The sequence below is a fragment of the Falco naumanni genome, chromosome 8, assembly GCF_017639655.2.
Source record: "Falco naumanni isolate bFalNau1 chromosome 8, bFalNau1.pat, whole genome shotgun sequence".
NCBI lineage: Eukaryota > Metazoa > Chordata > Aves > Falconiformes > Falconidae > Falco > Falco naumanni.
In genome coordinates, this window is record NC_054061.1 from 9,064,830 (window position 1) to 9,078,757 (window position 13,928).

The 13,928-nt window shown below is 38.1% G+C and overlaps 1 protein-coding gene across 2 annotated transcripts in view; it reads right to left on the reverse strand.

Moving 5' to 3' along the window:
* Positions 1–2,542: 2,542 nt before the first annotated feature.
* Positions 2,543–13,928, reverse strand: part of CLINT1 (clathrin interactor 1) — a 52,593-nt gene continuing 41,207 nt past the window's right edge. For both annotated transcript variants that reach the window (XM_040603363.1, XM_040603364.1), the window contains 5 exons: positions 13,817–13,898; positions 9,385–9,462; positions 5,711–6,003; positions 4,789–4,993; positions 2,543–4,307 (listed from right to left, as the gene is read on the reverse strand). In XM_040603363.1, coding sequence (XP_040459297.1) covers positions 3,946–4,307; positions 4,789–4,993; positions 5,711–6,003; positions 9,385–9,462; positions 13,817–13,898 — 1,020 coding nt within the window. In that variant the 3' untranslated portion in view covers positions 2,543–3,945. The remainder of the gene's footprint in view (positions 4,308–4,788; positions 4,994–5,710; positions 6,004–9,384; positions 9,463–13,816; positions 13,899–13,928) is intronic.

The window sequence follows — 13,928 nt, forward strand, 5'->3', positions numbered from 1 at the left end:
AAGTGATGGGACTATAAAACGTCATATGCTATAAAAGTGTTTACAGTCATGCACAGAGGAACCTGGAGGCAATTTTGTAGAGTGACTCCTGGAGCAAAGGCCTCTGAGAATAAAAGTGTCTTTAGATATTTGTTATCGTGTTATAGTTGATATCACCTTGAGTATACAATGCCTGCCTGCATTATGTAAACACTTCATTGATAAATCCCTCCCCCACCTCCCTTAAGCTGTGTCAGACTGTTCTTAGCTGACAGATATAGCTGAAACAGATGCTGCTATAAATACCCTTGTTTAGCTGTTTTGAATATAATTTCTTTTGTAGAACATGGTAGATGCTCTAGTTATCACTGAGCTTGCACCTGTGCTGGAATTTATTACTCCTTTGTACACATCAAGATGCATTTTTTGAATGATTCTATTAAAAAAAAACCCAAAACCACAGAGGGTTGAATTCCGTTGCCCCTTTGTCCTCTTCAGCGGAGCCATCCTTTACAAAGGATTTTACTAATTTTAACTGAACTCATTATTAAGTTTAGAAGCTACAGAATATAGAGGTAGTAAAAGTTTACCTCTTACAACCAGACAATTAATTCCCTCTATTTACTCCCTGTAGACTCCAACCTCCCATGACAGTTGCTGCTTTTTATAGCTGGGTGTGAAAAGATCACGCAGCCACACTGGCAGTGGTGACAAGGATTACAGCCCAGGTTTTTAAACCTCATGTGCTTTGGACACTTCCATGATAATTTAAGCACATGCTGTGGGTTTGATTTTTTTTTTTTTTTTTTTTTTTAGAAAAAACAACATGTAGAGTACAACTTGTGAATAGTCTGGGGGGAAGAGCAAGGAAGTCATATTTTTGCCAAGGGACAGCAGGGGAAAGCCCAACACACACCGGTACGATAGCACACCATGTTGCTGAGCGCTGTGTAGCACGGAGCCAGCCAAACCCAGGCTTGTAGGCAGTTCACAGTTACAGCTGGACCTGGTATTAAAAAAAAAAATCAAGGAGTTGTATCGAGTAGCATGATTTAGGTTCTATTCAAGCTGTATTAGGCAGCAGCCGATAAATGGTAGATCCGTCACCATTCACACGGTAGCTCACTTGTATTTTCACCTGGAAAAATAAATTTGTATTTTTAATATATTACTTTGCTCGTACCTGCAGTACCAGAGGTGGAAACATTTTATGATGTCTATCTTAAGTTCAGTATTGACTTAAGCAAACACAACACATTTTATACTCTGTTTTTATCTAAAGATGTAAGCCATATATTCTGCTAGGCACTGCTACCCATGATCCAGGTGCTTTAACTGGGGGAGAACGGGATAAAACTTCCATGCAACAGGCTCTCACCACTGCAGGCTGAAGAGGCATGGGGATGCTCTTGGCCCACGTTCTGAAGAATCTTTCTTGGTTTTCTTTTCTGATGTTTGTTTTGGTTCAAAGGACTTAGTTCTCATCTACCTGCAGACATCCTGGCTGGCTGAAAAAACTTATTTTCACATTCCGTACAACCTTCCTCATAATTAGGATATTGATCTGTGGGATGAACAATGTATGGCAGGGGCAATGAATCAGTGCGGTACCACAACTGCTCCGTAAGCCTCTGTTCCCTTGGCTAAGATATAACGGCCGCAATCACAGAGATCCACTCTGAACTGACCATATGTTTTCCACTGGAATTATTCTAACCCCTGACAAATATGCTTCATGATAATTAATCTCTTGATTAGAAGCTAAATCACGGGTTCCCTCTGAAGAGATGTGAGCAACCTAAACAAGGACATGATCTTTCAACTGCAAGCTGATTATTTAAGCAGCTGGACTTACTTTAAAAGGCCAGCATTATGAATATCTGCTCCTCAGAAAACCTTCTAAAGACTACCGAGAAGCACTGCACCCTTCAGCGCGACTGAGAGCGCAACACTGATTACAGGTTTCGTTTTCCTTGCCACCCATCTACCACCCTAGGAACCAGCTTTCTTCCCACCACAATTTTACATGTATTGAACCAGTTTGAGGCTTCCCATCTGTTAGAACAAGAGGTTTCGAAGATGATTATTCCAAATAAGTTTAAAGGTTTCAGAACAGGAACCAGAGCGATCGCCCTACTCAGCCGTTAAAGCCTGCCTTGATTACTTTGATGTAACAACACTTGAAAGCTCCTATTCTTTGAAACTAATTTAAACACATTGAATTGTTGAAAGATTAAAAACCGCAGTCAGCTAATTACACTCACTCTCATCTCTTATTCAGCAAATGAATCACTTTTCATTACCACTTAGCTGAAGTACATGAATTTCTGCCTAATTAGAAATGTTGTAGATGGAGCATTAGCAAGGCTGGAGCGGGTCAGGATATCTTGCCTGCTTCATTTTTAATTCCTAACAGTAGAGCCAGATAGGAAAGGCTTCAGATAAGAAGTCATTAAACAATTTTAAATTATTTATAAAAATTACTTTGCCCAAATTATAATTATTTTTTTTCCCAAATGCTCTCATAAACGTCAAATGAAATGAAAGGAAAAGCAGCCCAACATTGATTTTAATGAACATTTTAATGTTATGTATAACAGAACATTATGAATACAATGGAAACAAAGTTTTATCAATTTAATAATAAAAAAGAAATCCAACATAAGAAAAGGGAGGCAATAAATTTCATACCTATAGTATAGTGCTTATTCTTAACAATATTCCCAGCTTGTGAATATAACAATGCCTTTGTATTCCAGATTCTAGAATCATGATTCATGTGAACTTAAATGCAGAATTACAGAAGGAAAAACAAAAACCTCAAAAACTTCAATTCATTCTTTTGTTTTCAGTAAATCAGTAAAATCTTTGACTGCTACAGGTTTCCTTTATTAATATATATATTTTTTTACTCCTCTATTGGATTCCACAGCTGCTAATGCCATATTTACACAAAAGAATCACCAAGTGTTGTATAAAAGCTAAGATCCAATGCTGTTGGATTAGGCAGGGTTATAGATTTATACAACTTAAGTGTAATTCATGTTATTTTTTTGTAACGATGCAAAAAGTAATTATTTTTGCTTTTTGACTGCTGCCAATGCCCTAGACCAGTGGCTCCATAGGGATACTGGTGGTACAAAGGATGCCAAGTGCCACTGTAAAAGAATTGCAAGGAAGTGCATTTTCTGGAGTTTTCTGAAAGGAAACCTTCCAGCAGTCTTGGAAAAAGCTTCTCCCAGACTTGCACAGGATATCAGTTATAACATTAGAAGCATGTTAAGACTCCAAAAATCCGTTGTTCACCAAATCGCTGAGAGGATTTTTACAATAAAAATTTGGGTAATATAGCAGTGTGGCTGGAACATTAGCAAAAGTATATATACATTCCAGGTCCCTTTGAATTAGCCATAATCACATATGTAAGCCATTTTTGGACAAAAATATATATTCTTATAAAAAACTGATCATAGTACTTGAGTGACTTCAATTGTGGACTCAGCGGTAGTAAAAGGAATGATCCAATTATGACAAAGCGATCAGGGAGAGGAGGGAAAAAGAAAGTCAAGCTCTTCAAGAAAAAAGAAAAGTATAAAATTAGATTCAAACATTTTTACCCAACCCCCAATTCCAGTCTTCCATCAAGTCTCAAAGTTAAAATTGGTTCTTCTATGTAGGAAAGGTTTTTTATGGTCTCAATACAAATTATTTTGCAAAATCATCTAACACATTCCTTCGAAGAACCTTTCACCTCTCCAGAATTTGAACACTAGTTATTTCAACACTTAGAAAATAGCTTTTGGTTCTTTATGTAGACACTTTAACTGATAAAGAAGAAAAAAAAAAAAAGTATTGATCAGTGTTTTCCATCCCGTTCCCAGCTATATTTGTGCAGCTAAAAATCCTTCATTCACTCTGCCCATTGATTTTATTCTTATTTCATTTTATTTATTTATTTTACAATCTTTATTTGCTAAAATTGGCAAAATTTGCAAAGGCATCTTGCTTGGGTTGCACAGTCCCAGGAGTCAGAGAGGTCATAGGGATACTGGGTAACCCCATTCCTATTGTGCCTGTCAAACCTATTCCTGTAGCCGGTACTCCCATGTTCACGCTTAATCCCATCATTCCCTGGTTGATCATATGCATGGGTCCCACGGAGGTCATTCCCATCGTACCTGACATCACACTGGGCATTCCCATCCCTGCAGGAACGGGCCCTCCCATCAGTGGGCTTGTCTGGGGTCGAACAGGCATCATGTTGGGCTGAGGATTGAGGTTCACTGCTGCAAAGTTTTGAGTCATGACATTCATCGGTTGTTGCATATCTGCAAAGAAGAGAACAGGATGCAAAAATCGTTAATCAGAATGTGATGCTGAAAGTGCTCATGCACTTTAAGAAACTGATGTGGTAACTGCCATGAGCAAATATATGATGGCCAAAACCATAGCTATTTTGCTCATTTCCCTGTTTCTATGTGAAGACTCAGAAAACGTTTATAAACATTTCAAATGCATTTCATAACAATACAAGCTACTATGCATATTCTAGAGAAGTGCTAGAGATTAGGAAGCCTGAAATCAAGGTACAACAATGGCGCAAACTACAGTGAAAACATGCACACAGTCTCCTAGTATGTCAGTCTCCATTTAGAAAATACCACTTGTCAGAACCATCACAGTATTTTAAGAAACAGTTATGACTAAATGTAGGAAAACAGTAATTGACAGAATACACCAGCTCAAGGACAACCTAGCGAACACACACAGGACTCAGCACACATGCAAAACAGTGCAATAATCACTTACTTTGTTGCTGCATCATGGTATTAAGTGATGGCTGCTGGGGTTTGGAAGGCTGCATCCCAGGTACTAAATTGTCCAAACTGATATTTACACTGGGATCTGACCAAGTTGAGGGTAGAGTTTTGCTTGCATTCTTCTGGACCATCTCTGTGCTTGCATTATAAAGAGGGTTAGGCTTCGGCATCATAGTGTTCATGCTTTGCAGTGGCTAAAAAAGAAAAGTATGTTGGGATCCGCTTGAAAAAAAATCACCAGTAAGAATCAGGACTAAACAGTAAGTGTTAATTTTTCCACAGAAGACAACAAAAAGCCAATGAGATTTTTAAGCTATGAACTTCAGCGCTTCCAAAACGGTGTTGCCATGTGCTGTTACACCATTAGTGGGTTAAAAGAGTATTTTTTTAAGCTAGCATCAAGCTCTCATATCAATATGTGGAATGACAGTAATCATCTGCAGTCAAGATCTGACTCAAACATACTGGTTTTTGCCTCCTAACACCACGCTGACCTGTTATGGTTTCCAAAAACACTCTCCACTGAAGCAGGCACCTTCCGTGTTTTGGCGAACAGACCAGTCGTCCCCTCCATCTACTTAAGGCTGGAAACCTGTAACATTCTCTGGAGGCTGGCTTTAAGGTTTAAAATACCAACTTGGTCTTCCCCAACAAAGCACAGAACAATGAAGACCATCTCAGAGAACACTAACTTATAAAAGGAGGCTTTTCAAGAACATTTGACACCTTCTTTTTAGGAGGCTACTCAAACATTTTTGGACAAAACTTTCTTACAAAATGCTGATCATGTCTGAGTGACTAGGTATGGGTTCCAGGAATGGAACAGATTAATTTTCACTGTTGTGATTAAAGAGAAGGCAAAAGATTTAATTAAGGAAGGTCATTAGCAAACTGTACAAATAGCAGCATACCTGTGACCTTGACATGGGTAAACTGATGCCCACAGCATTGGAGCTCATCATAGAGAAATTCATACTTTGTGAAGAGGTCATGGTTGTCTGAGAGGGGCCCATCAAATCAAAAAGATCAGTAGAATTTGAAGCAGTTGGAGGCTGTCCAGAAGATGGCTGTGAGCTGAAGAGCTCTATAGCTGGCTGCTGTGCCGTGCTGCTGAAGAGCTCGCCAGATGAAGCACTGGGACAAGGAGAAGCTTGGTTGAAGGCACTCCAGTCACCAAAGTCACCATTTCCACTTGTTGCTGTACCTGAAGGTGACAGTGTGAGAAAAAGGAAGACAGAGAGAAGAAAGGCAGAAGACTTAAGAGAAAGACACTGAGCAAATGCCACACTCTATGAACTGAAACAAATGAGAGCTGATCTGTGTCCGTCCAGATTAACATCTGCAGGTAGAACCTCCATCTGGACATCATTCCCTCTCATGAATATTCCAACAATTTTTACAAGGTAGCAAAGGAAATATGGAACATCTATGCACAGAAAGTAGAAGGATGTTTGATAACATGTCACCTGTGGATGCAGGACAAGTAGGGACAGGTTTTCTTTAGTTGAAATACAACTCAAAAGATAACTTAGGGGGGTAGATTGGAGGCTCTAGTCAAAACACCACCTGGAACTTTGATAATTTATCCACTTCCTATTTCAGCACTCTGGTATTTGCCAAGAGAAAAGTTATCAGGAATGAGCTGCTTGATAAATCAAATTCCATCACAATAAAACAAAGACGACTACTTCAGAATTTGGTTATATACAATTAATAGATCTTTGTATTGAACACTGCTGCAGAGAATGAAACCCAGAACTTTGGAAGCAGGTTGCCAGGAAAATTCTTATTTGAGGTGGTATGAAATAATTTCTTCCCATCCCATGAAGCACTCATGTAAAACACATTACGTTTTTTATATTTGAATCCTGACCTAAATGCTTTGCCTTGAAGCAGAAATTCAGTCTTGGATCTAGCGATTCTCTCAGCAGAAGCTTTGCTGAATTCTTAGTTCACCGCTTAATCTTTGTTTCATTTCAATATACCAGGGTTTTTGTAGACAAACATATAAAGTAAAACAGCAACTTACAGCTCTCTCTGTATCTTACTGTGAAGAGACTAACAGTATAAGCGGTTTGCAGACAACTGCAAGGGTACCTATTTCAGGATCACAGATGTCCAGAGACACAAACCAGTGAACTGAGAGTATGTTGTAACCTTTGAGTCAAATGGGAGGAGATGTTATCTCCCTTTCTATTAACAAGAAAAGGGTTACTTCGCAGGAGTGATAGGGGAAGAAAAGCTTACAAAAGCATCTATATGAGATGCTAAAAATAAAGCGACACCATTTAAACAGCTCTCATTGCTACACAGTGAATCGTGTTCCAAGTCTGGGCCATTGTACAGGTCAGCTTTTTGATTATGTCACTGATATACTTTTGGTACTTTAGCTAAATCACAAGCAGCATCATTACCATATGAAATGTACTTTGAGTTCTAACGAACAGTTAAATCATCCCTTGAATTTCTTTAGATGAGTGAATGAAGACTCAAACACTGAAGCAGATGAATGCGGTGCCAGTTTCCACTTCCTAACCTATACGACGGCTACTTCTATGCTGGCCATCCATAGCAATTTTCTACAACCGTGTTCTACCCACTCAAAAGGTAACTACAGTAGTCTTTTACACTTCATGTAAATATTCATCAATATACACCTTCAACATTTATTCATTTTTTTAACTTTTCCAATACATTAGAATTTAACGAATAGAAGGAGAGTAAATCTGTTCACAAAATCCAAGTATTGCCAATAACTTCAGTGCACGAAACTGGACTAATATCCATTAGCTTAGGGCCTTACTGGAACGTTTGCTTTGATCTCCCTCACAAAGAGGGGCTATATTAGAATGTTTCAATTAGTATCACATATTAAAAATTAAAACCTACTTTAAATATTCCTGATAGATAAGTAAATGCTGAGTGTGCTCCTTCTATGTTCAGACCTGTGCACTGAGCACCAATAATGGAAGCGGGGGTAAAAGGGATCACATTTTGCCCCTTCAGTACAACTTCAAAGATGATTAATCAAGAAGGAAAAGATTTCTAGAGGGGCTTATGCTGTTCAGGAATGATTAATCATTTCACAGGACTCCTTGTCCCTTGCATAATGGTGATTGGAATAGATTAATCATGTTAATGCAGATAAAGGATTGTATCAGTTTAGACTGTATTAACACAGAAATTATTTGCATAGTAGGAGGTTTTCTGTTTGCAAAACAACTTGGTTTTGAATAAGAAAGCCTGTGAAAAAATTAGAGCAGTTCTTTCCTGCCAAGCAAATTAAAGGTATATGAACTAATCGATGCCCAGTACAGCTCTCCTAACACAGCAAAACAGAGGAGGAGATACAAACACGCTGACTAAAAGCTGACTCACAGGTCGATTTGCTGATCAACCTTTTTGCTACTCTTTTCATATTTTGGACTTAATCCTGCACCCTGGCTGAGAACCCCCAGTCACCAATACCACTACTACCCAAATTAACTGCACAAAAGATAGCCAGCCAGCTCCCTCTACTCCGTGCTTGTCTGCAGCACTGTTCTGTCTGGGTAGCGCTGTAAGCTTCCAAAAACACACCACCAAAAGGAAGGTTGCCGAGGAGATCTTCAGGGACTCTTCTTTTTCTAGCACAAGGTGGGCTGCTATTCTCCACTGAACATAATCCCATCTTTTGGTTTTGTTCAATTCACCCATTTAATTTACTGTCCTGCCCATAACATTAAAATTCTTAAGACTGATCTGGACCCTCTGCAATGTCCAGTAACTATAAAAAAACAGCATAAAACCCTTCTAACAACATTCCAGTTCGCAGCATTATCACAAGCAAGCAAACCAGACTATCAAGCACATGAAGCAAGTCTTTTAATCCCACCAGATCAGCTAACTTTTAAAAAATAATTAATAACTACCTGTATCTGAAAAACTTGCAAACTGTTAGTTGAAGTATTAGAAAAATGACTGCTTTTTATTGCAAATATAATAGCTGAATAACCTTACATAAAACACTGGGAAGACTATGATGATTATTAACGTGAATGGTCCTATCACTACAGCCAATTTTCCAATCATTTTTGAAACACAAATACTGTCACCTTGAAGCATTCATTGCTGTAGAACTCAAATTAATATAGCTCCTTGCCCACGACTGCAAAACTGGGATGTGCTAGGCTCTTTATTCAATTGGTTATTGAGTGCTCTTCAGCTAGCATTCAGACCCACACTTGTTTATTTCAGATTTTACTTTTCCACTCCAAAAGTAATATCATATTTCAGTGCATTTCAAAACTAGACTCAGAGGTATGCTTTAAGTTGTATTATATGCTTCTATTATATTACTAGATGAACAGTGATGTATTTTTAACTCCTACTAACATTTTTCTTTAGTAAAATTCATGAAAAGTTTCAGGTCCAATGAGACGTGTGCTGTGCCAGACAACAGGTGTCTTCCTTACTCAAATACAGCACTCATGGTACATGAACACAGTCTGCCCTGGAAAGGGAAGTAACTTTCAATAATGCCATGTGGCATCTCTTCCCCTCTTCCTGCCCTTAAACAGCATCTCAATCTGTAAATTAATCCTACCTTGTGATGATGGGAAACTTGCTGAAGCAGCAGCTGAACTAAAATCAGCAAATCCTCCAAATGGGTCAGTTGATCCACCTAGCAACAGAAGGAAGGCAAATGCTGTTACAGGATTGTGCAAAGATCCATTGCAACAACTACATGCAGGATTTACGATTAAAAGCTGCTCTGTATTCAGTAAAATGGACTTATTGATTCTACTCCTTAAGTCGGCACTGTTTTTCCTGTTCATCACCATACTATACTTATACAAGCCTGAGCAACAATAAACTGGATTATTTCCAACTGCTTTGCAGATCTTGGAATTTTGTTTTCCTAGGGAAGAACTAAAAGACGCAAGTTTTTACGTTTTAAAATGCATTTAGAAATATTAAGAAGGCTAACAAGTTTTTAAATACTGAGGGATGCTACTAGTTTGGCAGTTTGTAAAATTAAAACTTGGGAAGCATAATATATAAAAGCCAAACATTCTTATTGTATAAAAGTTAATTTATTATGCTTGCTATGAAAAATCACATGTCGCCTTATATTTAGTTTTTGTGTTACTTAAAGCATGAATGATTCTGCAATGATCTTGAATTGGGATTTCAAGGACAGAGCTTGCATTTGTGTTCATTTTTTATAAGTTTGCTTCCTTTCTACAGCAGAAACATTAAGTTTTTCAACCAGACATTTATATACAGCATATAAATTATTAACTTCTGGATACAGCACAGTAACAATTTTTCACTAAAAATACAGCCAAGGTATAAAAACAGAAGAAAGATTTAAGAACTATATTGGAAAGCTGGTTTGTTTTTTTTTTTTAAACACACACACAAAGTTTACAAAGAAAAATAATCTGATTATTGTTGATACTGCTTTTAAATAAGTATTCCACTGACCAGAGAAAGCTAAGCTGACCTTAATCGTTTGTCCTCAAAGATTTCACCTCCAAGCAGTCCCACCCTTAGAAGAAGCTGCAGCAGTTCAATTATTTTGCTTTTAGTGTTATGCATACATTATATAGGTTACATCACAGCTGCTTAGCCTGCAGTGCTTAGAAACTAGCCAGGTGGGACTGGAACATCTGTGCTGCACTCAAACACCACCAGGGACAGCTTCCAACATCTGGTGCCATTTCTGAATTGTCTTATCGCTGCAAGACATTCTGCCCCATCTGCTACTCTCAACTGGGTTAATTAAACTAGAACCATCTCCTTTTTAATAAATGGCTAGCAGTAATAAAAGGAACCATTCACTTTCTAATACATGTGTACTTGTATTTCTTTTTAATGTTACTTTACTGTAGACATTGCCAGGAAGGCAACTGTTCTTCCAAGGGGAAATATCTTTACTTGCCGAGCATGTAGCATATGATATCAAACGTGAGAAGGGAATGCAAGGATGGTCTCTCTGACTTTTCAAAATATAGCACTACTGAAATCCTTTTACCTCCTTTTCAAGAGGGAGGAAGATTTCACACAAAGTTAAGAAATTACTTCAATACAAGTTCTGAACTGGTCTAATAAGCATCTTAAATAGGTTTATATACAAGTTTTATACTGACTGCAACCTAAGAATGAAAAAGGGTAAGATAAGCCAGTGAAAGATCAAGCTAAAAAACCTGTCCAGATCATGTTTACTCTGCCTACTGCAACAAACATTTTGACATAATTTTCTTCATTACATGTGTCCTTACAGAGTTCAGAACAGGTTAGTGGTTTGAGTTTATAGGGAAAGAGAGTAAGACAGATAACATACTGTCAACCACATCCTCAAAAAAAACCCAAAACCAGTGCTCTCATGCTACACCTATTATCCCTGGGCTGTTTGATAAAGTATCTGGAGATTAATTTACTTCTAACAACAGAACTGGGTTCAAACCCAAAATAACTCCTTAACATTTTCAGTCAAGTCAACTTTTCCTCCACCTCTATTGCCTGTTTTCAAATGAAACAGTTTCACAGAGAGTTGGCAGAGCTTAAGCTGAATGCAGTAACACTCTAAAGAAAGGTATCACCAGCTAAGATTAAAGAACCTCATCTCCAGTAACAACAAAAAATTCCTTCCAGCAGGTCTAATCACGGATTCTATGCCTTCTCAAACTGACTGTTCCTTTATGGCAACCAACCGCCCCCCTCATGTACAAACTGTGTTTCTGTAGTAATGTGTAACCCCCCCAAGCCTCACCAACCTTATTCCACATCTCAGCACCTGAAAATACATAGATAAGCAAATTCTGAGTTCCCTGAATTCACATGACTTCCCTGCCAGTTGCTTCACAAGACAGATCAAAGGCTGCATCTGACCCTTTCCCTGTGCCTTGCCTGACACTGGGAATGTTCCCACACCCTGTGCTGCAAGGAACAGTGGTCATAACAAGTGACCTGCACGTGAAGGACAGTGCTAATCTTCTCAACATGAGCTATCCTCAAAGATTCCCATGCGAGATCTGTCACTACAAATGAACCCTTTCCATCTGCCTTCCCAGGTCAGCAAAGAGGTTATTTAGCAGGACCAGCTGGTAATATGTCTCTTCTCAACACCATTTCTAAATGCTGCTTTGGAAAAAAGAAGAAAAAAGGCAAAAAGAAAAAAGGCTTACTACAGCAAAGAACCAAACTGATGAAAGATTAAAATACACTGTAATATGGAAGCTGCCATAGTTCTGTTTCAAGTGTGAGAAGGCTCACTTTGAAGTGGAAACATCTATTCTCCACGTGATTTTGTTTTTATACACAAAAATAAAAACATACTCATATGTATTTAAATAAACCAAAAAATGCTTTAATCTCTTTTCCCACAATAATTGGATAGGAGAAGCTTCAGTATTGATTTGGGGTAGTGGTTCTGATCCAGGCTCTTAAAATTCCATGGAACTGTGGTAACTCCAATATACAGTGAACACCTTTGTATATGGAGTTACTAAAATAGAAAATAATGAAAAAAAATTTGTTCCTTAAATTTGGGGGCATTTGTGCATGAAAGAACAGGTGCACGAAATGAATTTTGTTTCTTAACCATTTAGAATTAACACATATTTCAGAACAGACATGTAAACTTTATCTACTTTACTAAAGATAAAAGTGAACAAAGTTTTAAAGATCTACCAGAAATAAGAAAGATAAGATTGAGACACATCTTTGAGACTAAATTACCGTGACAATTTCTCTCCCCATCAATAGAGTTTTGGTGTATTTTATACTTACAGAGGTAGCGTTTTGGTAGCCTAGTGATGAAAGGAACTGTGTCGCACAGAGCGTTTGTAATACTGGCTTTGCTTATACATTCTAATAAAGATACCTACTGTGACGTATTACAGGGGTTCCCACTACAGTACACCCAGAAGTGGCGTAACTTCAGAGAGAAGTCAGAGTAGTCTTTACAGATGCATGAAAACAACCACACTGCCACACATGTGGACCTCCAGCCACTCTGGACTGCCATTTTTTGGTGATTTTACATTGTCTTTAAAACAAAGACTGGAGCTGAGTGTCTGTCATCCCCAAGATACACACACACTTCTACCAATGTGAGTGACACCATGCAAGAGAATTTGTTTATTTGGAATGGAGAGAAGTTACGTGAGAGGTTTCTATCTATGAAAAAGCACATGCTTGGATTTTATTTGCTATTCAAAGTGAACTCTAAACTAAAACTCTGCCCACAGTTACCTCACTCCCAACTGTGCCATTAGACCACAGCAGCATGGAAATCCCTTTTCTATTCCATGCTAGCCACAATCAAAACTGTTGCTATTAAGAACCTGTAAGCACAACAGTAAGTCTTTAAAGTTTTAGGTTTTGAAAAGCAAATGACCAAACCCCTGAACTCCTCTATCAATCCTGTATGCAATGCACTGGAATTTAACACACTCCTAAAGGGAAGCTGCATTTTGAGAGCATAAGGGTAAGCCCATACAAAGGTTAACGGACTTAAAATTCAACTGCATATTTAGAGAGCAAAGGGATGTGTTTTAGAACAATCATTTTACCTTTAGGTAGCAATTTCATTTTGGTATTAGGGCTGGGATCAACCAAGTGCCAAGACAAAATAAGATAAAAAGAAACAAGTTTGCCATATACTTTAGATGCCAGGTTATATGAAGATCATCCATCTCCCGCTGCATAGCCTTTGAACTGCACTATGGGAAATGCCTGAATTTGAATGGCTTGCACTTGCTTTTAGAGTTAATTATAAATAACTGCATTACAAACACAGTTTCTGACAGACTGACCTGGCATTTAATCTTTGTGCTGCTAACATTTATTAGTCCTGTGCAATAGCACATACACTACCTTGCTACAAAAGGTTCCAGGCCGCTCTATAAATTTTCTGAGCATTCATTTCTCAATTTTTCTACTACTTTATATAGATAACAACAAAGAAGCTTATCCTCAGAATCGGTACAAAATATGCATTAAGAAAATAAAAATCAAAACGCGCCTACCTGTTGAAACTGGCTGGCTAGACCCATCAAACAACAGATCAACCAGGTCACTAGATGACTTGCTGCTAGAGGGTACGGAAGCCTGAAGAAGAAATTACACAACAGATCTCAT